General features: G+C 41.2%; 1 protein-coding gene across 1 annotated transcript; it reads left to right on the top strand.

Annotated features, from left to right (window-relative positions):
• The first annotated feature begins 4083 nt into the window (after positions 1-4083).
• Positions 4084-4868, top strand: LOC108097218 (uncharacterized protein DDB_G0271670). Its single transcript, XM_017199366.2, has one exon. It carries the CDS (start codon positions 4119-4121, stop codon positions 4812-4814), a length of 696 nt encoding a protein of 231 aa, XP_017054855.1. The 5' UTR covers positions 4084-4118; the 3' UTR covers positions 4815-4868.
• Positions 4869-22112: the final 17244 nt, after the last annotated feature.

Here is a 22112-nt window from a genome sequence, read left to right as displayed (position 1 = left end):
ATAATGTTTCCCACGTGGGGATCTCAAAATCAGATTGTCAACATGGCCTCGCACGTGATATCAATGCATTAACGGAAGTGTTTCAATTGTGTATTCCCGGGGGCCCAAAATAGCCACGGAAATGTAACAAACTTCTGGCTAAAGATCAATAATCGTCGCGCCCGCTCTGTAAAGGTAATTCCCTCTTCCAAAAACGGGGAGCGTTGAAAAATTGTATCCCGTGTTGGTCGTAAAAAAAGTGTCCAACTTCCCCATTTCTCCTTCCCTCCCCTCGAAAGCCGAATTCCGAAAATGACAAACAGACGCAGCAAATAAATAACGAAAACTGTGTAGGGGGTGTAACGCGAAGCCCGGGGTATTACGGATCCCGGGCTCCGTTCCTACTCAAATAAACCCCTGGCCGTGCGACAAATTAACACGCTAGACGAAAGTCCGGGAAATACAGAAGCTTCGGGGGATCTATTTTAAGACCCAGGGCAGACAACTCGGTCGCCTGATCCAGTCATTCCACCCCAGTCGCGCATCCATGTAGCACCTTTATTAATTGCAGACGACGAGACGAGCGTTTGACATGTTTAATGCGAAAATCTTTAGAGCAGCAGAGTGCACTGCGATTGATTGCCGGTACAATACTTTAAACAGTAGTTTTAAACAAATGTGAGTTACAATTTACATGTACAATTTTTTTTGTTCATTATTATTATTATTTAATAATATATTATATTCAACTAGACAATGTTAATTTTGGGTAAAATCAAATAACAGGCTTTATTTAGGCGACTTATTACTGCGAACTTAAATTTCAAATAACTACAAAATTATGAATACTTAATTATATTAAGTAGCCGTAATATTTTTAACTGTACATAGCATCAAAGTCTCGTTTCCAGATTAGGGTACATGCGTTAGTCTATTTTCGTAAACAGAATGCCAAAACGTCTCTCCCCATCGCAGGCGACGTTGACAGAGGCTGGAAATTCTTTTGACTGGTCTATTTCGGTTGCCGGCCAGACAACACAGCATTATACATATAGCATATACGGCGTAAAGAACATCGCAATGTGCAGACAGCGGATTGCAGACTAGAGATCGGAGAAAAGACAGCTGACGCCAGGCCTGAGGGCAAAGTCGAACATGTGGGGCTCCGGATCTCTTCCCTTCTCAATCGAAGGGACTTAGTTCGCACGTCTGCCTCGATCTCCCTTCCTTTTTTTTTCCTTTGCCTGCGGTTTTTTTTTTGTAAAGGGTGAAGAAATGAGGGCATCTGTGAAAGAATTCATTCTTGATTTACAAAAGGGCTTTTATACCCTTGCAGAGGTTGTGTAGGTATAGTACGCCGTACATGTGTATAAGTCGGAACAAAGGGGGACCGACCAAAAAAATTTGTTAATTTTATTCTCTTTCCAAAGTGGAAATCTAATCGCGTCCTTGATACAACCCTATTCAAAATTTTCCATTTTTCTATGGTCGAAATTTTGACCCCTGTTCATGTCAGATTTCTTCTTATTGGATAAAAATTGGTAATGTTCCGGACTCTAGTAGGTTTATAGTGGTTTTGGTTTTAAAGTGCTTTTCTTAAGTGTAGCATACTAAGATATAAGGTTTGCATTAATTATGCAACTTTGTTATCCCCTCTTCTTGTGCAGTTTTCCAAGTCACTAGGTACTCCTTCTTCCCGTGATCCACTTCATCATTTATTTGCAATTTCCATTAAAATGTCATTGAAATTTCACTTACAAAAATTTTCCTTCAAAAACCAAACCGAACTGGAGCAAATAATAATTGAGTAGATGAAAAAACGGAACTGAGTTTTGTATTGTGGTGGAAAAGTCGGTGAAAAAGTGGGTTCTGTGGGTGTTTGGGAAAACTTTAGCTGGCATTTCTATTGCCGAACGCATTTTGCACTTCAATTGCACGTGAAAATGAAAATGGAAGAGGTGGTGTCGGAAAAGTCTGTGAAAAACTGAAAAATTCAAGCCTGTTAATATGCGTAAGTGTGTTGGGCAGGTGGGTGGTTGAATGGGTGGCAACTCCTGCGAAGAATCCTAGCGTGAAGTTGTCTCTTTATTTTTCTTTTCAGGCTTCTGCTGCTGTCATTGATATGGCATACTGCAGCCCCGCAGACCGCCTGAGTTTTCCCAACGAAAGCCCCTCTTGAGTTTTTCGCAACCCCCGGCTCTTTTGCCTCACCTTCTCTCGTAGTCGTTTTGTCGTCTGTTGTTAATTGTCATTGCGTCGCTTTAAGCCGCTCAGTGGCAGGAAAATGGGAAATGGAAGGTGAGATTATGGCTGAGTTTGGAAAATCAGGGAGTGGTGGCGGATAAAGTGAATCAAGAGGAAGACCAAGAGGCAGGCGCAGGCAGAGTGTATGGGACATACTCTTGCTTACTGTCATCTAATGTCTCTGAAGAACTATTGATAACTTTGAGTAAAAATTGTTCAACGATAATGAAAACGTTTATATTTATTTTTACTTGGTAAAAATCGCTATTAATTATTATTATGAGTAAATCAGTAAAAAGATGTATATATTTTTTTATTTATTCAAATTTAAATTTATATAATTAAATTTTAATTTATTTCTAAATTTGTTTTTATAAGTTCGTAACAACATTTTAAGATAGATATTTTTAAGGGGATTTTTAGAGAATACATTTAGTTCGGCGTGAATAGTTTCTCTCTTAGCCGTTGTTGGTTTTGCAGCTGTTGCTGTTTTCACGCGCGGTAAGCGCCTGTAATTGCATTGCCAAGTAAACGACGAACCGCGAACAGTGAGCGACATTCGTATGTCACTCTCCATGTGTCGGCTACACAGAAAAATATTTACCAAATATATTATTATTGAAGTCTCTTTTTGGTTGTGGTGTTAAGATTGAGATTTGACCTTTTGAGCACTATAGAGCTGTTGATACCTTGCACGTTTGGCAGTTTTTAAATTTTATTTAAAAAAAACGTCTAAACGTTGTGTCAGTGTATATTTTATGCGTATGTGTGAGCGTTGGCGTAAGTGAAATTTATTTCAACAGCCCCCGCCAGGCATTCAGCCCCAAAACTGTCGGTTGGCCAACTTAGGCGAAAAATTGAGAAGCAAGGCAACAGCGCAGCATCAACAGCAATAGAATGAAATGGGGCAGGCGAAGGGGTTCCGCACGGGGGTCGGGGGTTAAATGCGGGTCGGGGGGGAGGGGATGCCCCAATAGGGGGCGCCTTGTGGGGCACACTGGCGCTAAAGTGATGGAAACCATTCTGAATGCACAATCTCACAGCGGTTGATCTTGGAGAAGAAAAGATATCATTTTCAAGGAAGAAGCGTATGGGGTTAGGGCAAAGTACGTTTGTGGATTTAACTTTGTCTTGTCCACGCATACTTATCTGGTAACATTCGTTCCCGCCGAATAAAACCTCTTTAAAATGCACTCAAAAACATGAAGACACTTCTATTTCACTTTTAATAGATTTAATGTATGTAAATAGGAAAACAAATTAAATGTGAAATCAATAAGATTTTGCGGAAGTTCATTAAGTTGACAGTTCGTTTCGTAAAAAATTTTGTTGAATATCAAACTAGTTTTTTTTTCATTGAATGAAATTGCCGTACCTTAGAAAATAATTCGATAGTATGTTGGGGGAGACTGTTGAGCATACGACTAAACTATGAACTTTATTGGGGAGGAAGCCGCCAGTTAACCCACTGTGCCCGACAAACACCCAACCGAAGCGGTTTTCTGTTGCTGATTTTAAATTTTAATTAAAGTGCGGCTTCGACTCAGCCTCACACAGCCACAGCCCCTGCCTCTACCTCGGGGCTTTGGCTTTGGCTGCGACCACTTGAGGTTCACGATCCGCGGCAAAGCAAACAATGGCCTACAAGTACTGGCACTTCTTGACACGCTCTTGGCTCTCGAAGCATCCAGCTAACCGAGCTATTGGCCCCGGGGCCAAATGGTGCGGAAGAAAGGCTTTCTAAAAACCATATTGGCACGGCATTCCAGGCATTATCGCGCCCATGACCAGCGAAAGAAAGCGTCCCAATCGATTTCCGTCAACTCATTGTGGCCTATAAAAGTGGCGAAAATCTGGACAGCGGCACACACAGCCCCAGTGACCATCATCCAGAAATGATCTACGCGATTCTTGTGTTCTGTCTTCTGGTCAGTGGGCCAGCGGCCCTGGCCGAAAAGGAGGCCGCCGCCAAGGATCAGGCGACCCGTTTGGCCGGAATATATGTGAAGGATGGCAACGAAAACGGGCAGCTGAGGTTCCTGGCCTCGGGACTGAACTCTGGCAGCAGCAGCAGCAGCTCGAGCACAGGCCTTAACTCGGCTCTTAACCAGTACATAACCAATAAGCAGGACATGCTGGAGCAGTTGCGTCCCACTGGCTCTGGAACGGGCACTACATCAGGCACGGGAACAACGGCGGTAACGGGAACAACATCCACTGGCAGTGGCACTGGAGGCGGTACGGTGACAACTACTGCGAACGGAGCTATCTACGTGCATCTGGGTAACTCGGGGTCCTCCTCGTCGTCATCCTCCTCCTCGTCGTCGTCTGCCTCCAACGCGGCTCTTAACCAGGTGATCTATGGATCCTCGCCGATCGCCGGTCTTTTGCCACAGATCGTTGGCCAGGCGGTGTCCAGTCGAGTGCGTCCTGGTCAGAATAACAGGAGGCGGGTTCCCGCCCGCAGGCGTAGGGTCAACAAGAGGCGTGGCAGCGTTAACAACAACCAGCGACGTCGGCGACGTGGCAACAAGCGGGGCAAGAACAAGAACAAGGCCCAGGTGATGGTGGTGCGGCCAAATCGCGGTTAAAAAAAACGACCTGCCCTAGTTAAGATTTTTTTTTTTCGAATGATTATTATTAGTGCGAAAGAGGGCAACCTAATTAATTTATTTAAATATTTGAAAGCAATCACCCCTGTAACAAATGTTTTGTGATTTGGATCGAAAAGTGCAAGTTGGGGGGTTTTGTTTGATTTCCCTATTGAAGTGTATCTTTAAGATACGGATAATCAAATAATTGGGATAAGTTTGAGAGCTATTAATCTTGACTTCAGCTTATTTACTCATCGCGTTTTGCTAATAAACGCCTCAGCTGCGAATGCGAAACCTCAAAGTCGTGCAGGGCAGTGCTTCCCAGCACTGGGCTCTAATTTATGGGCCAACTGGTGTTCATGTTCAGGGCCTCGGCAGGTGCTCGGGGAACGACCAGCAACCCCCTCGGTGAGCCCCTGGTCAAGTGCAAGACAAACGGTCTCCGGTCAGCGCTGCATGCGGCGGTCAATGTCTTGATAAATGTCTGTCGACTGGGGCCTGGGGTGCTCCCTGGCTCCCCCTGGTGCCCCCATTTGGAGCCGCCCCTGTCCTCGTGCCCATTTCGCGCCCTCTAAATCACCGTCACGTGTCCTGCTTGTGCATTATGTGCTCATGACTGTAATGAGCCTGTAAGTGGACCTAATCAGTGTCATAATAATAGAAATTAATCACTGCAAGGCCATGGCATGGGCGTCTAGAAGGGGGCTCCTTTCACGCCCACCTGCAGCTGGTACCTGCTACCTGCTACCTGGTACGTTAAAAGTCAAAGTTCCTCCTGCAACATTTTGCTGCTGCCGGCTGCCGGCTTCTGGCATTTTGCTTTTGTGCGGCTTTGTGCAGCGCTTTGGCGCATACTTTGTAAATGTTTTGCAATGATTTGATTTAAAATTCATTTGAATTATTGCTTGCTTCCGGTTTCCGGTGCCTTCGAAATACTTTCCTGTTTCCTTTCTGCCGCCCTCGAACCTCCCCCTTCCCCTCCCCCCACTTGCCTATATTACCCAGCGACCGGTCACGACGAGGATGTGGAAGGACGGACTGTATGATGTACGACCAACTTGGCTGGCCCTCCCTTTGCGTCTCCCCGGGGAGTTTATTAAGTACTGCCAAGGATACACTTGGGACAGAGTAATGACTTTCCCATACGATGTTTCATATATTTGCTAGAGCTGCCAGAGGATAATTCCGAAACCTTTACACATAGTGATAGAAACTCAATGCAGCAAAAATTCCCCAATTCTTTTTAATATGACGTTACTGCAATTGCTTAGCTGAACCTTTTTATTTCTGTTTTGGTCAAATCCATACAATATTCAGATTATTTTGGATAAGCCAGTCCCAATTCCAGTAACATTTTTCTCGCAGTGCATTTGCATAGACCGAATGGCAACTGGTGTGTGAGTGTGCGGAACTTTGTTAATATGCAAGTGAATGGACATTTCCGGTACGGACAAAACGTGCCATGTTTCTGCCCAAAAACCGAGAGCCAAGGTCCTGGCCAAGCCCGCGAAACCTTTTGGGGGAGAACCGGTAGTTAGCGGAGTGGTCTGGGGAGACGGGGGGATACTTTGGTTACGGGGACGCACGGGGGTGGTGCAGGCTCACAGCCCAAGGACATGTGCTGTGCCAAAAGTCCACATCACCACGCGCTGCCCTTGGATACATTTCGCTGCCCTATAAAATGGAACCATTTGCGGGTCTGTTGGGCCGACCATGTACTATTTTAGCTCTTCAAACTACCAATGTGTTTGAAAATAATGTTTAAAAAGGATTTCTTAGTCTTTATTGATATTTGACAACGCCCATTAACTTAAAGAATATTTTTGATCGCTCCTGATATTACTGATCAAATAAAAACAACAAATTGGGAAATAATTTTGCTAAACGGGTATAGGGCATTTGAAAATCGGCTGATAGACATTAAAGGTTTTTTTTCCTTTGGCAGTTCCTTGGCTTCGCTCATGTGTAATTTTCAATTAAAATGATTTGAGTAGACAGCTTTGAACGCTTCTGGCTGTGACTCTGCCACTGACTTGGCTTCTGATTTGGATTCGGATACGTATTTTCGGTCCTGCGAATGGTTAGGAATACGGGGGAATGCCACAAATACTTTTCAGGGCAAAAATCATAAATCATGCAGCAGGCAAAGACACGAACCGCATTGAAAATCGACGGCGGAGACCCAAGCTCCGGCGTTGACACGGACATCGGGCTGCTGGGGGATATCTACCCGAGGAATATATAGAAATATGTGTGTGTGTGTATATAGACATGACCGGCCGACTAAGTGGGCCACAAGTTTCGCTTCACTTTTGAAATAGTTGCAAAGTGGAAAAGTTTGGCATGCAGAGTGTCCACGTCTGTGGTCAGGAAGGAGCGTAATTGTGGGGCATCGGAATCCTGCGACGGATCGGGGATCCGGGATTCCGGGATTCCGGATTCTGGATTCTGGATTCTGGATTCGGCAATCGAGATAAGAGTGCGTGAGTTACGTGCCGGGAAGCTCCGGGATTGCTGGCTATTAAAAGGCCACTTTGCGATGTTATGTGACGAAGGCATTTCCGAGACAGCGTTGAACTGCTTAAAAGCTCTTTGATACGTCTATTACAGATTAAAAGGTGCCTTTGCTGCATTGCTCTAAAAACGGTTGAAGACTTGTACTTTTTATATTCCTGAATCGAAAGAGAACAAATCTTTCAATGTTCTGGCTTACTTGTGACCATCTATCGTCACGCTGGCATCTCTGCTAGTTGTTCATTTTGCCTCTTGTTTTTGGGGCAAGTGGGAATGCAGCGAGATGTAAGAAGCAATGGAATTCTGCGGCCCGAGGTTTCTCCTCGTCTTTTGCCCATTCTTCAGCTCCGTCTATCGATATTTTTCGAGTTCCTCGTGGCTTTTTTGTATCCCTCAAGCCAATGGTCAATTGACATGGCAACAACAACAACAACTGCGGTTTAGTTTTTTCCCCTAAACTCGAATATTGTTGTTGCTTAAATTTCTTGTATTCTGTTGGCTTTTAATTGCCGTGACGTGTTTGTTCTACCGTTTTTTTTTTTTTTTTGGATTTTTGTTCTCTGTGCTGTTCTTTGTTTTTGGCTGTTGGGTGCTTTTGGCCACTTGTCGTTTGATTTACTTAGTACTTTTTCGGTTGCTATACAAGACCAATTGTAAGCCAATTTTCTGTGGGTTTTTTTTAAGGGGGTTAGGCCTTCCCAAAGGCGACCTTGTCGTGTTTAGCCTTTTTGGCACACTTGTCAAGTGCTTTGGTCAGTGGTCGGTCATTTTTTGAGTGCCGTAGTTTTTTTCAAAGTCTTTTTCGCGTATGCTCTAAACATAACAGCTAAAGGATTGTTGGTTGACGACAACATTAAGAAAAGAAATTGTACTTTAAAGTATTCTAATGGAGTTAAAACCTTGCGGTTTTATTTAATACAAAGACTTTTGACTTTAGACATATGGTGACACAAAACAAAATGAATTATAATTTGGTTAATCGAAAATAATGTATTAGTAATTCCGTGTACCAAAGGCTCTAGGCGGCTTTGCATTTGGTAAGCTCAAAAAAATAATACGGGGTTTTAAATTAAAATATTTATCTTTATTTACGAAAGTGAAGTTATTAATTTGATTGAATCTGAGTATATTCATAGTTACACATAATAGCAATAGCTACAAGAAAAACAAGCCTGTTGCAAAATAACCACGCTGATCCTTTCCATGTTTAAAAGCCCCTGCACTAACGTTTCACCTCTTTTTCCACTGGTCATCGCCCCCAATTTAACTGGTGTCTTGTTTTGGCTTTGACGGATGGAATTTTACAGAGCTTGCCCCAAACTTCAAGCGCAGTTAATAAGGCTCAATCAAAATACGAGGACAAGAGTCAGGCGATTGGCAGGGGGCCAATAATTAAACCTAATTAATTTGCAGCTGTCAAAGCAACAAAGCAGAAAGTGAGAAAAAAGTGGGCGGAAAAAGGGGTTTACAACACCTCATCGATTTGTAGCTCCGTCATTCTTTTACGCTCTCATTCATTGCACTTTTGTACAAAAGTCAATTCAACAAAAGCAGGAAGGAATTGTGTGTCGTAATGATCCCTTATCCCTTATCCCGAAAATCCCAAAATCCCACCCTCATTCAATTAAGGGTTTACTGGGGAGGTGGGGCTGTTGTTGCCTGTCTAAGACGTGACGTAAATCAGCGTTTTAAGTGTTCTTTCTTTTTTTTTTTTTTTTTGGCGCGACCTGTCAACGGCAACTTTGCAGAGCCGAAAAGGAGAGGAAAAATCAGATGAAAGGAAATGAATTGCGCAAGCCGTGCATAATTTCTTGAATTTTACATATAATAATAGTAATAATAAATAATAGCAACAAAATTAATATTGTTAACAGCGTATGACAGTAGCTTGGGAGGCATAAATAAAGAAAAGAAATTTGCGTCAATTCGTACTAGGTAAAATGCTTAAAACAACCAGGGGATGTATACTTTTCTTTTACCGTGCAGATTTGACCCACTCTTGGTAAAGTTAGCCTTCTCGGTTTTCTCTGCATTTCTTTTTTGCCTTATGGCTGACGTAGTTTTTGTTCTTCACTTCGCTTTCGGCTTAAGTGCGAACTTGTTAATTTTACGCAAGGATCTTGAAGTCTCGGCACAAGCATACGCAATAAGGACGAAGGGGTGTAAGTGGTTAGCGTGCTCGGGCTCCTTTCCCAGGACCAGAGCGGTCTGAAGGAAGGTTGTAGCTCAGTTACGCAAACCAGCAAATCAAAAAACCATTTGACGCCTTTTCATCATCAACAAGAGCTTGCGGGCGGGGGCGTGGTACCTGCTGCCGCTGACACATTTGAAACTGACAATAAGTCGAAGCAAACCACTCTCGATTTTTCACAACCCCCATTTGGGAGATATCTCTCCCTCAAAAGCAGGAAAAAGGCGAACCAAGAACAATTAGAAACAGCATTGACTGAAAAAGGATTGGGAGTCTGTGGGCAGTTTATCACCGGTCTGCATTTTGGCACTTTAAACCCCGTCCCCTAAGTCAAATGAGCATTCCAATCAAGGCCAACGCTTTTTGCATAAACTTATAATGACAATGTTACCGATGGCGAGCAAGTCGATCAAGGATTGTAAGTAGAAAAATTCCACAATGAATATATTCAGGTGTAAATGTTGAAGTCGGACTTGAGATGCATAGGTTCTTAAGAAGGATATCTCAATATTGATTGCTTTCTTAAATGTTTCTAATTTATTTTTATATCAAGTTATGCACTTTCCATTACATTTTATCAGATGAAAAAAGAAGCCTTTTAGGAAAATCGTCTCCGATTGCGAAATAAGTTTTTCCCATTTCAATGAATCGTTCAAAGACACCACATGTCCCCGTACAAAGGAAATTGGTTTGGGTTTATGCTTTCAGTTGAGCTTATGAACCTAAATCGCAGTCACGGCAAGCCTCTTAAAAACAAAACGCATTTTGCGTAAAATGTCATGTCCCCTTGGCAATTCCAAGTATTTTTTGTTCTCAAGCTGATTTTACAGGTTAGACATTGTACTATGCAAGACGTATATATAACAAGTATTCAATAAAAAAAATGGGAAAAATTAAGGGTAAAAATCGGTTTTCAGTTCAACAAGTTTTTGTTAAACATTTATGTAAATTTGTATGTTAAGCTAAAATACTTTCTTGACAATTAATCAAAGAGGTCTAGGCGTGGGATCTTTAAATGTAGTATTCAAAATTTGTGTGAACCGCATTATTTGGCTAGCAGAATATAGTTCCATTTACCGGTTTCAAACAAGGGTATGTGGACTTAGACCATTATCATTCAAGCAAAATCTTTAGAGGTGTTCCCTAATTGTCTTCTATTTTTTCTAGAGAGACGGACACATCTCTAATGCTACTAGTAAAATGGAATAGGCGCGATAATTTCGATACAATCTGACGCCGTCATCGCAGTATTTAACTGACCCTTTCTTCCTATTTTTGCCCAGACATCTGCTTGCTTGCAAACATTTTTCGGTTCAGCAACAAGAACAAATTTTCGGCTTTTCTTTATGCTGCTCGCTCAAATTTGTTTTTTTTTTTTCTTCGGTTTTTGCACTTTTGTGGGTCAAGTGCTGCTTTTGATGCTGACGTAGCCAACGCTTTCACGCTGCTGCTTCTTCTCCTTTTGGAGTAGGAATTAAATATCAAGTGTGCCGCAGTGTGTGTGTGTGTGTGTGTGAGTGGCCGACACATGTGCTGGATTCCCCCTGGCCCCAGCTTCTTCCGTCCTGCTTGCACCTAGGTCCTTTTTTGCATATCATCATACACGTAAAGTTTGCCTTTGCTTTTGCCTGCTGCCGTTGTTGTTTGTTTGTTTGTTTGCACGCCTCGTGTTCCTCATGATACCCATTAATCGAGAGGGGCATAACCCCCTTGTCATTCCGATTAGTATAGTTCAATTGTGTTTGATGTTTAATACTTATAATTTGACGTTTTAAGTGTACATTGTTGGTATTACATTTTGCGAGAAAATGACAAGTGCCCCTCCCATTAAAGCTCAAAGATTCGGAGCAGCAGTTTTGAACTTGTATTGTGATTTCTGAATTCCGAATTGTGAATTTCAGCAAGGTAGGAAATGGTCGATCAGTGTCGTAGGTCGTTGTTTTCTCGTTTTTACTGGTGTTCAAAAGCCCACACATCACTTTTGCCCTCACACTATCCCTTTCTTTCTTGTGCCCGCAGAAGAGCGCTTTGAGCTCGGCCCAACCTTCCCTCTTTGCTCTGCTCAACTTGAAGTTTTTGTGTTTGGGTTAAGTGAAAAGTGATTGAGCAGATTTTTGTTGCGAATCTTTCGGCATTCTTGTTCTTGCCGCTGCCCGCATCTCCCCATCTCGTACACTATTTCAGCTGCTTCTGTTTTTCGTTAGCTTTTAATTGTTGCCCTCGCCAGCCGGCTTTCACAGCATATTCTGCTGATAAAACAAAAACCAAAGCAATGCGCAAAAATAGGATAAAAAAATGAAAACTATTGAGAAATTGCTTTGGTTTTTGTCTAAATTTGATTGACAGCTGCTTAAGATGCGGTGACCCATGATTGATGAGTGCCGTGAATCAATCAATCAGTTGGTTTGAGTGCACCAGTGGTTAATCAAGAGTTCAATCGAAGCAAAGTGCATCAATTGGAGGTTACTTTTTGGAATTGACCATGATTGCTTATTTTTTTTGATGAACGGCACATATTCAATTGAAAGTTTCTTATATCACGTTTAAAGCCAGCTATACAATTTAACTATAAGGCATTAATCAGAGGATATGAAAAATCATGAAAAAGCTTGCAGCCCAGTCTTACTGTTCCGCTGTCTTCAATCGTGTCATCAATCTCAATCTTCCCAATTTGACTTTGTTTCCGTTTTGCAACACTTTTAGGGTTGCCGCTTACGAGAACATAACTGTAATTTCGCAATTATTGTTTGCACAATTGCACATCATCAATCAAACGAACTGATGGAAACCCCCAGTACAATCAGCACCTGGTACAGTTCCCGTTGTCCTCCCATTTTCCCTTGCAGTGAGGGAAAAGTTTGGATAAAAAACTTTAAATCACAGAAAAATCACAAATTTAAAAATATTTGTTAAACTTTAACTAACTCGAAGTAAGGGACATATATATTACCTATATTATGTTTTGAGTAAAATTTAAGTTTAATCAAACGATAAGAAATGCACATGGATTAATATTATACATTTTTTTTTTTTTTGCGATATTTGAACGATTTTTTTCGCAGTCTATGTTATTACCGTTGTCGTACTTTGGCGATTTTCTCTGGAGCATAAATCAAAAGCGGAAATGAGCACGCAATGTGCATTGATGAGATTGACTTCATTAGCAGCTGTTGGAGCAAGCTCTGATTGTTTTTTGGTTTCAATCAAATCAGCAGCAGTGGGCAACTGAAAAGCGAAATAGGAATGTGCGGAAAAAAAACTATCCCAGCCCGAGGACAATTAGTGCGAGTGCTAATGAAAGCCAAGCTGAAGAAGGAGTAGCCGACTCCCGGGCTTACTTCATTAGGTTCCGCATCAACAGCAGAGGCACCCGTTTCCCAACTCTCCAGTCCTCCAGACAGTGCTCTGCTGAGCGGAGGGAATATGGGGGCCCAGAAAAAGAATCAACTCATAAACCAGCGCACAGTGTTAACGAAACTCTCAAAATAATACGATTATTTTGAAAAAGCCTTAAATAATAACTTTTTGAGCACATATCACTTGGGGTTTCAGTTTTCAGCAGTGCCTTAGTTATATAAAAAATATATAATAATATAATATATAATATGAATTGCTCCACTGTTACATGGTCCGCTAATTAGGTTCCATTTGCCTTCGAAGAGCGGACCCCTATTGCCTTTCGCTTCCATCTTCCAGGTTCGGACATATTATTATATTTCAATGCCGCGGTTTTAGCATTTATCAGTGGTTCTTTGGGTTTTCGGTGTAACAGTGTCGTTAGTCCCCCTTGGGATAATTAAGATTTATACTCTTCCGAGTTCTCTCAGAAATTCCAAGAGTCGGAGCCCGTTTATCCAAAAAGTTTATATTTATTTATAGTTTCGAAAAGTGATGAATGTGCTTTGAATTAGAGACACCCTTGGTTCGATTTGCATCCCTTTATTTTTTAGACTTAGCTTCTTCGTTTTTTTTTAATTTTGAATAACATTAAAATAAAGTAAAATTACGCACAACTTTATTTTATTTGCGAAACGCAGAAATTAGAGATCGATGGGAAAGAAATATTTGGCTGCTACAAATTGCTAAGGAAGCTTTAAGAAAAAAGCAATTCAAACTAGCCGAGTAAAACAACGGAAGGCTGAAGTTAGATATCTTAAGAGATAAATTGTTGATATTTCGTTCCTCTTTAAAAGCCCCAACTGTCCAACAATCTATTTTACTTCGATCTCTGCCGCATTAATCTTCATTAGAAAAACCGTGGTCAAAGTTGTGGGATCTCCGAATGTTCTTGCCAAACGGAAAAAAAATGTTTCAATTGTCATTTCTTGCCGTTTGTAGTTCAGTTTTTGATATACGCTTCTGTTGTTGGAATTGCCTGCATTGCAGCAGGTCGTAAATTTGTTGCAAATAAATTTGCAGCTCAGGCTGCGAGGTCGCCACCACCACCAACACCACCACCCTCACCCCCTAAAACGCCCTCAACACAAGCCTCTGTTTGTCAGCCGTAGAACATGCGACAGAGAATTGGCCCCAAAAACTAAAATTCGCCAGAGTGGGAAAGTGTTTTGCAGTTTTAGCCCATTGAAATTAAAGAGAGCGATGCTTGTCTGTGCGTATTAAGATGTCTGTGCCGGTATTTTTGCACCACGATTCTAGGTTGGAGCAAAAGTTAACAGCGGACCTTGAGATGGTTTTTCCAGAAACTAAATAACTATGCTATTAAATGAAGAAAGCCCAACAAAGCGAGGATTGTTAACGTATTAACAATTTACTACAAATTGGTACTTTATTGATTTGTTATTCAACAATGCAATATTTGTCATATTTGTAGTTCTCTTTGGACCTCACATTAATTCGTCATATTTAAGGTCTTATCTTCTGAGGAAATCCTAGGTTTTGGCAATCGTATTGCTCCGAAGACTGATAAGGTCCATGAAATGTCGGCTTCCACTTATTAGTTCCTTTGGCAAAAGGGCTTTGTTGCCGCTAAATAATCCTAGAGGGTTTGAAACATTGAGAAAAAAAACTTTATATGTATTTAACTTACGAATTAATAAATATGTGTATATCTATGCTGTTGTGCTCAAGGCATATACTCTATTTCTCATAACTAAAATACAGCCGGTGAAAAAGGCAGGAGGGCGCTATCCATAAGCAATTTTGCTCTGTGTGCCCCGCTCGCGTCCCCTCGGCAGACTTCAGTCTTAATCACCACATGACGTGGCATCATCGACATCAGCATCAGCTCAGCGTCGGCATCGAAATCGGAGGAGTCGGGCAGAGTAGAGTGCGTGGTGCTGGTGCTGCTGCTGCTGCTGGTGCTTATCAATGGAAACTGCTGATGACATCGAGGGAATATCTGGGCTGGGCGAAAGCGGGACGAAGACCCAACCGGAGCCGGAGCCTGTTTATATACTCGTAGCCTTGCGCCGGCAGAGCCCGGCCGAAAGCAACTAAATTAAAATTATTTCAACTCGAGTGGATAGCGAACGAAAAGAGTCTTCAGCAAATAACGGAGCCATTAAAACCAGTCGCAAAGAGGGTTAACCGACGGGTCCCAGGGGCGGGAGTTCGGGGGGGTTCAGGTCTGAGGAGCATCCCTGATTTTGATTGCTGTTTTGCAGCCGCCCGACGATGTTGTTGTCGTATCAAATTATAAATACTTATGTACCACAGACGCCAGATGCACTGAATGGATGGACCCCGAAAAGTGGGGACGGAAGTAAATAAACCCTGGCTTGGGAGTGTAACATAAAATATTTATTCGGCCAGTAAATAAATTACCATGTAAACCATGTAAAATCACAGTCATAGAGAGTGAAATACTAAACTAAACGTTAGTTGTTTATAAAAATATTGGTGAGCTTAGTTTACTTAGGAAGTCGGAACGCTTGAACAGTTAATTGCCAGGCAATTGAAATGCATCTTGCAGATGCTCAGATACTTTATGCGAAAGAGAAAGTCAACAAGTGCAAAGTCAAACAATTAAAAACTCAATTAGCGCCATATTGAAAAAGTGCCAATCATTTGGCACCTCGCCCGCTCCAAAAAACAAAAAAAAAAAAAAAACCGACGAGCTGCTGATACACTTACTTGTATGTATGTATGTACTGCACTGTGTACTGTGTACTGTGTTTGTTTGCATTGTGCGCCGCAAATTGGTCAAAAGTACAAAAATATCAAAGAATCGACCCATAAACAAAGGCAAAAAATCAACAGCAGGGGAAAGACCAAATAAAAAAAAAAAAAAAAAAAAAGAAATAGCCAAAAACAGAAGGAGCGAATGGCAAACCAAATCAAACAAAAGGCAAATAGCAAACCTCACAAATAGAGCGTGAAATTGACAAACAAAACACACAAAAAAAGCACGAGCTGTAATAGCTGAACAAAAACTGCATAAAGAAACTAAAATAAAAGTCTGTCAAATCCAAAAAACGAAAGCCCGAAAAAATATAACAATACTGACTGAAAAAAAAGTGCCACATATACAAAATAGTTTGACCAAGGCAATAAAGAGAGGAAATTGTGGAAGAAATACCGAAAGATACATTTGTTTCTACGGATAGAACATATGACAAAAGCCCTTGTTCAGCAATTGAAAGACCGAGCGCTTGGGAAAGCATCTGGGAAAAGGGACAATAGGAATTGGATTAGCACCAGCACTAAACTCCGAAAAAAACTAACGAATTTAAAAGAAAACTGTGGGGAAAACATTATAAAACACTGTCTTTTGAACACATTTTTATATTTGCGGAGCATTCGGAGACAATCTTTTTAATGTTCATGACATTTCTCAGTTGGCCATTGCTTTACTCACGAACGGAAAGAACCAAGACGTAAGTGCAATTAAGAAAATTTATTTGATTTGTGTTTACGATTTTTGCCAACGGACCCCGAGTTAAACATCACCGCGAAAAAAGTCACATAAAAAGATTTAATTTGCAATTGCCAGAGCTGAGAGCTTCGGGCTTCGGGCTAGCCGCAACAATTGGTCGCAAAGCGAAAGTCATGCGCCTAAAGATCTGCGAGACAGTGCCGACTTTGGCCCGTCAGTGGTAGCAGCTTTTACCAACTCATTGCCTCGTAATTAGTGGAAATTACCTGTGCCTGTTCTACCTGCCAAAATAAAAAAGCCGGGAAATATGGGAAGAAAAAGAGGGGAATCTTCGCTTACCGCTTGTAATTACAATCCTTGGGACAGGAGCAGCAACCGCTCCTCGATCACACCTGACTTTTCCTGTTGCCTCAGCATAATAATATAAACTGATCAAATCGAAAAAGCAAGATGAAATACTATTGAGAACTCGAATTTCTTCGCATCCTTACAAATAGTAAAAGAAAATATACCTGAAAGAGTATATATGGCCTTACTTTAGTTGTTTCATTTTAATTATTTTTAAAGTCTTATAAACCTCACACGATCTTGCTAACAGAAAGGCACAAACTGTGGTCCAGACGCAACCTACCTTGCCCCTCGCACCCACTGCACCTTCCTAAGGGCGCTCGGGCAAGGTAAAGCAAAAGAGATATCTCAACTCTGGACATGACACGGCAATTTGTGTCGCTGGCGACGGCTTGCAAAATTAATTTGTGTCCGCTGTTATTATAAACTTTTTCCCCCATCATGCGGCTGTTAATGTTGCAGTTGTGCGTTTGTCTTTTTATTGAATTAAGCGCTTTTTGTGGCTCACTTTCAATTTTGTTGCGAAAGTGGATGCTGAATGGTCGGGTGCAGGGATGCAGGAATGCGATCTCTGCGAATTTTACAAATATGTTGTTATTAAATGGCTTCATCTGTTAATACAACACTGCACATGAAGAATCTTTTTACAATAGTTATCGGTTAAAATTATTTAACTTGTGATCTTGTGTTGCCTTGATTTACTTAAACAATGGTTGAATTTCTACAAATATTATTATTTAATTTTTATTATTATTATAGTATTTATTTGGGTAGCTTGCAAACCTGCTGTAGGTTCGAAGCCAAGGTCTTTTGTATATCTGCGTGGGCGTTTTGCCGTCCGATTTTGATCACCCGCTACCTTTATCCGCCTGCCCCTCATCAGTTTTGATTTTCGGTGACCATCGAAGTCGTCGTCGCCTCTGTGCACTTGACATTGACGACTGGCTTTCGAACAGGTCCAGCCCGGGCACTAAACCCGGCCAAAACCCGGCGGCGGCGGTGGCTGCGTCTTGGACCGACACTTTATGCTTCATTTGAGGCCGCTGCCTGCCCAACCAGCCGGAAAGGTAAACACAGCCGGGCGACTGGTCCGTGTCCAGAGCATGGGGACAAGGAGTTGTATGAAAGGGCTTTAAAACCTAAAAACTAATTTAGTTTAGGCAACGTTTTGTAAATGTCTCGAGTTAAAGTCTACTTTGAGTGCAGGTAGAAATAAGAGCAATGCATTAACTGAGTAACCTAATGCCTGATTTACCCAGTTTTTTTTTTGTGGAATTGTAAGCTGCTAATTAAAAATATTCGTAGTATTTAAGCAAAAGTAGGGCTTCCAACCTTTGATTCTTTCTCCACAAAGCATTCTGAATATTACCTCATAATTATCTCACTCGATCTGCCTTCTCTTTTTCACAATTTTCCCTTTGCGTGCGATGTTGCCATTTTGCAGTGGATTTTCGTAGCCACGGATCCGCCCAATCAATTAGCCAAATTGTGCATAAATTTGTGGACGCTTATCAATGTCAATATTATCATTACAACACATATTAATACCGTAAATATACGAGTATATGTGCGTATGCACATGTATGTGTAGGCGGCCAAGGCTGCTCCCCTTTTCTTCGCTTTCAAAATAATCTATGGCAAAAATTAACACATTTTTCGCTTTATAGCTTGGTAATATTATCGCGACTTTGATGGGGGTACTGACGATATTTGTTTCGGGTTTTCTTTCTCCCTCGCCATCGCCATCTCCTTTCTCCTTTCTCCAGTTTACCTTACCCTCCTGCTTTTCTCACCTCCCTTCCCACGCCCTTACCTTTGGGTCGTTTGCGGGCTAATACAATAAATTGCAATATCGATAAAATACACGAACGTCGCTCACGACTCACGCCCCCTGTTCATTTCGCAACCCCCTACCCTACCCTACCCCACCCTACCCTACCCTACCTACTTTGCCACCGTCATCTCCTTTCACCCACCCACTTCTACCCGCTTTTACCAGACCTGCCACCCCTTTAGATCCACTCGTTCGCTCATTAGATGTCCTCGTTTTATGGGTGCTGCTTTTTTCGTGTTCAGCCCCAGACTTTTGGCGTTTGACGGGGCATGAAGAGGTCCTGTTTCCGGTAGACAAGAAAATTAAAAGCTTTACCTAGCCAAAATTTTAATTTATATCATTTTTTAGGTTTTTATTTTATGTGTAAACACCGAACGTGATTAAATTAATTGATTGAAACTCTTAAGAATCCGATTTAATACTTAATTAAACATGGATTCGGGCAGATAAGTGTAGAATGAAACATAAGGAATATCTCTATTTTTCCGCTTAGGAGTAGCTCTATATTGCCTTTTCAGTGTATTGCAGTCTGAGTTGGGGGCGCTGTCGCCCCTCCGGAAAACTTCACTCCTCTGATATCTTCGTTGTTGTTGACTGTCTGCGCAAATGGCGCAGCAAATTGAATTTCATTTATTGATTATCCTGGCGTTTTATTTTATTTTTTCCTGCGTCTTTTGCAAGCCGCCCAAGGACCTCGAGCGGAGAGGAAAACCAAAACAAAAACACCACATCGAGAATGTAACTTGGTTTTACTGATTTGGTTTGTATTGCCCGACAAGGGGGGCGAAGGAAAGGGAGAAAGGGAGAAAGGGGCGGGGCCGGTCGGCAATTTATGGCCCGACGGAAGGTGAATCCAATTTCAGTTGCAGGCCTAACGAAAGTTTTGATTCAGAGAGCGAAATCTAGTTGGCAGATGATTGGCTTGGGGAGGGGGGATTATCCGATTTATATTATATTTATTCCGCACAAAATTCCCGTGCTTACATCAACTTGTACACATAATTGAATAAGTAAATAACTGGCTGAGTTAAACTAAAAGCGCCGTTCAACTTTAATTTTGACTACACATAAAAATCTATTCTTTATACTAACCAATTATTATTATCTAAGCTTTTCTCGAAACAACCTGTTTTCGTAACTTACGATCCCATTGATTGCAAAGAGTCAGATTAAGTTGCTTAAGGGGACGTTCTCTTTGTTTTGGTCGAAATGAAGGCAAAGTTCGTCAACTTTTTGTGGGATAATGAAAAGGCGTACGAACTTCGGGTTTTGCTTTTTGAATTCGTTTATTATTCAAGATTTTTTTTAAATTTATTTGATGGTGAAATTCAAAATGGCGGCTGCAAAATGGCGGCTTTCGTCTGCCTCCGCGCGGCAAACATCGTCCCAAAATTACGAGCCTACAGCCTCTTGTAGTCAACAGAAATAGAAAATTGTTACCATTATATAAAGTTAATATACTTGTGCGAGGCACTAACCTAACGGCATCAAATTGCGGCCATAAATTGACCGCGTAATGAACGTTCGAATCTTAAAGTTCGATTTTCGTACTTTTTTTTCAGTTAAACCACGTTGAAAAATTATAAATAAATTATTTTTTTTTTTCGGAGTAGGTTAGTGCCCTAAAGAAAAGCATATACTTTCATAAAAATTTTACATGAAGCAAATCGGTTCACAGGATGAAGCTATAGACGCGTAATTTTGTTGAAAAACATGGTTTCGAGAAAAACGCGTTTAAAGATAACTTTCTTGGGTATACATGGTATAAATGGGTATGTTTGACACGCTCTAGCTCAAGAAATACGCGTCGTATCGAAATATCCTTTCACACACATATTCTACGGATATGTGGCTTTCAATTTTTGCAAAAAAAAAAAAAATCGATTTTTTGATCCAAAACAAAGAGAACGTCCCCTTAAATTATGCATGGCCGGCTACTGCAACACAATTTATCTTTTTCATTCCTACGGTATAATAATCTGTCTGGTCTTCGAGGGGTCTCTTCTAGTCATTTTTTAATGTATGCCCTACTACTTACATACATAGCTCGTAGTGCGTGCGAGTGTGTGCGTTAAGTTGTCGTTATGATTGACAACAGAGTCGACGTGCCTTGGTTTTTTAATAGGCCCCACCGATTAATTCAATTGTGTGGGGATTGGTAATATAGTGCCACCTCTTACAGTTTGGCCAGGTACTTTTTGAAACCTGAAAAAAAAGAAATGGCAGCTTGGCACAGTTACAACATTTGTGTAATTAAAAAAATACAAAAAAATTAATTAAAATTATAACCATGTTTGTAATATACATACCAAGAAATAATATTTCAGAATTTATTTATCACACAGTGACAATCTTTATAAATTCCTTATGGTATATTTGCATTCCTTATATTAAAATCAAATAAAGGGCTTAAAACTTAATTTGAAATGCCAGAATTTTTCCAGCAGTGTGGTTAAAAGTTCGTATGCTAATTTAAAACCTTTAAACTCCCCAAAAGACGAAACGAAAAAAAATCAGCCCACACGCAATGAAATCTTCATACCTAAACTTATTTATTTCGTTTCGGTTTTGGTTCGCTTTCGGCTTACAACTTCATTTAAATGCAGAAGCCACCACACGAAAAAATATAAAAAAAAAAACAAAAAACGAAACGAAACGAAACGAAAAAAGCGAATGCTCTCGAATATGAAATTTTAGTTTTTTGATCTGAAAGCATTTGACAGCCAAAAAGTTCTTTTTCATTCGAGTCTTTGCATTTAGATGCTAATGCCGAGGGCTTGGGGAAAAGTAGGGGCGTGCCACACGCCAGCTGCATAATTGATCAGGGGGCGGGAGAAATCAGGCGGGATGAATGCAAATCGCAACGAATGCAGATAACCTTGTTAAGATGCCAATTACGAAAATTAACTTGGTCCTCTTGCACCGAGCACCGAAGAGCTTATTGATTTTGCATTGAGCTTGAAACCAAAATCGCTTTCTATTCCCTCCACCAGTAGCGTTTTCCCCCTCTGTACATCTCTGTTAGAGTTGGCACTTCATTGATAGTGCTTTTGATAAAATTAATTCAAACAAGCTCGCCATTGTGATAAATAACCAGTTGCAGAAAACAGAGAAAATATAACGTTTCTTCAGTTTTTGTTATTTTACAATAAAATTCCTAAAAAACAAATAATATTTTTAGGGAAGGTGTGTCTCGAATCTCGAATAGTTTGCCATTTAATGTTTTTCACTATTTCGACTATTTCTTCTTGGTAACCTCATTGCCCAATTGGCAAATGTGTGTGCCTCCCAGAAGAAAACGTTGCCCGCCGTTTTTCTCCGGGGAAAACTTTATGCCAAAAGGAAATGACAAGAGGTAGGGCGAGTGGAGCGGGGAAAAATGTGAGGAAATTCAGTCGACGGAAGCAGAGACAGTTTGAAATAATTACATTGCACAAATCGAAGAGGTGGCGGCGGGGATTTCGAAAAGTGGGGAAGTGGGCAAATATACATACACACCCATCGAACAATCGGGCCGGGAGAAGCATTTTCCATTTTCCGAGCCACAGAAGTTGCTGGCATACGGCAGACATG

The sequence above is a fragment of the Drosophila ficusphila genome, unplaced genomic scaffold (genome assembly GCF_018152265.1).
Source record: "Drosophila ficusphila isolate 14025-0441.05 unplaced genomic scaffold, ASM1815226v1 contig_198, whole genome shotgun sequence".
Taxonomy (NCBI): domain Eukaryota; kingdom Metazoa; phylum Arthropoda; class Insecta; order Diptera; family Drosophilidae; genus Drosophila; species Drosophila ficusphila.
Note: the sequence above shows the minus strand (reverse complement) of the source record. Positions and strands in the feature narration are given on the sequence as shown.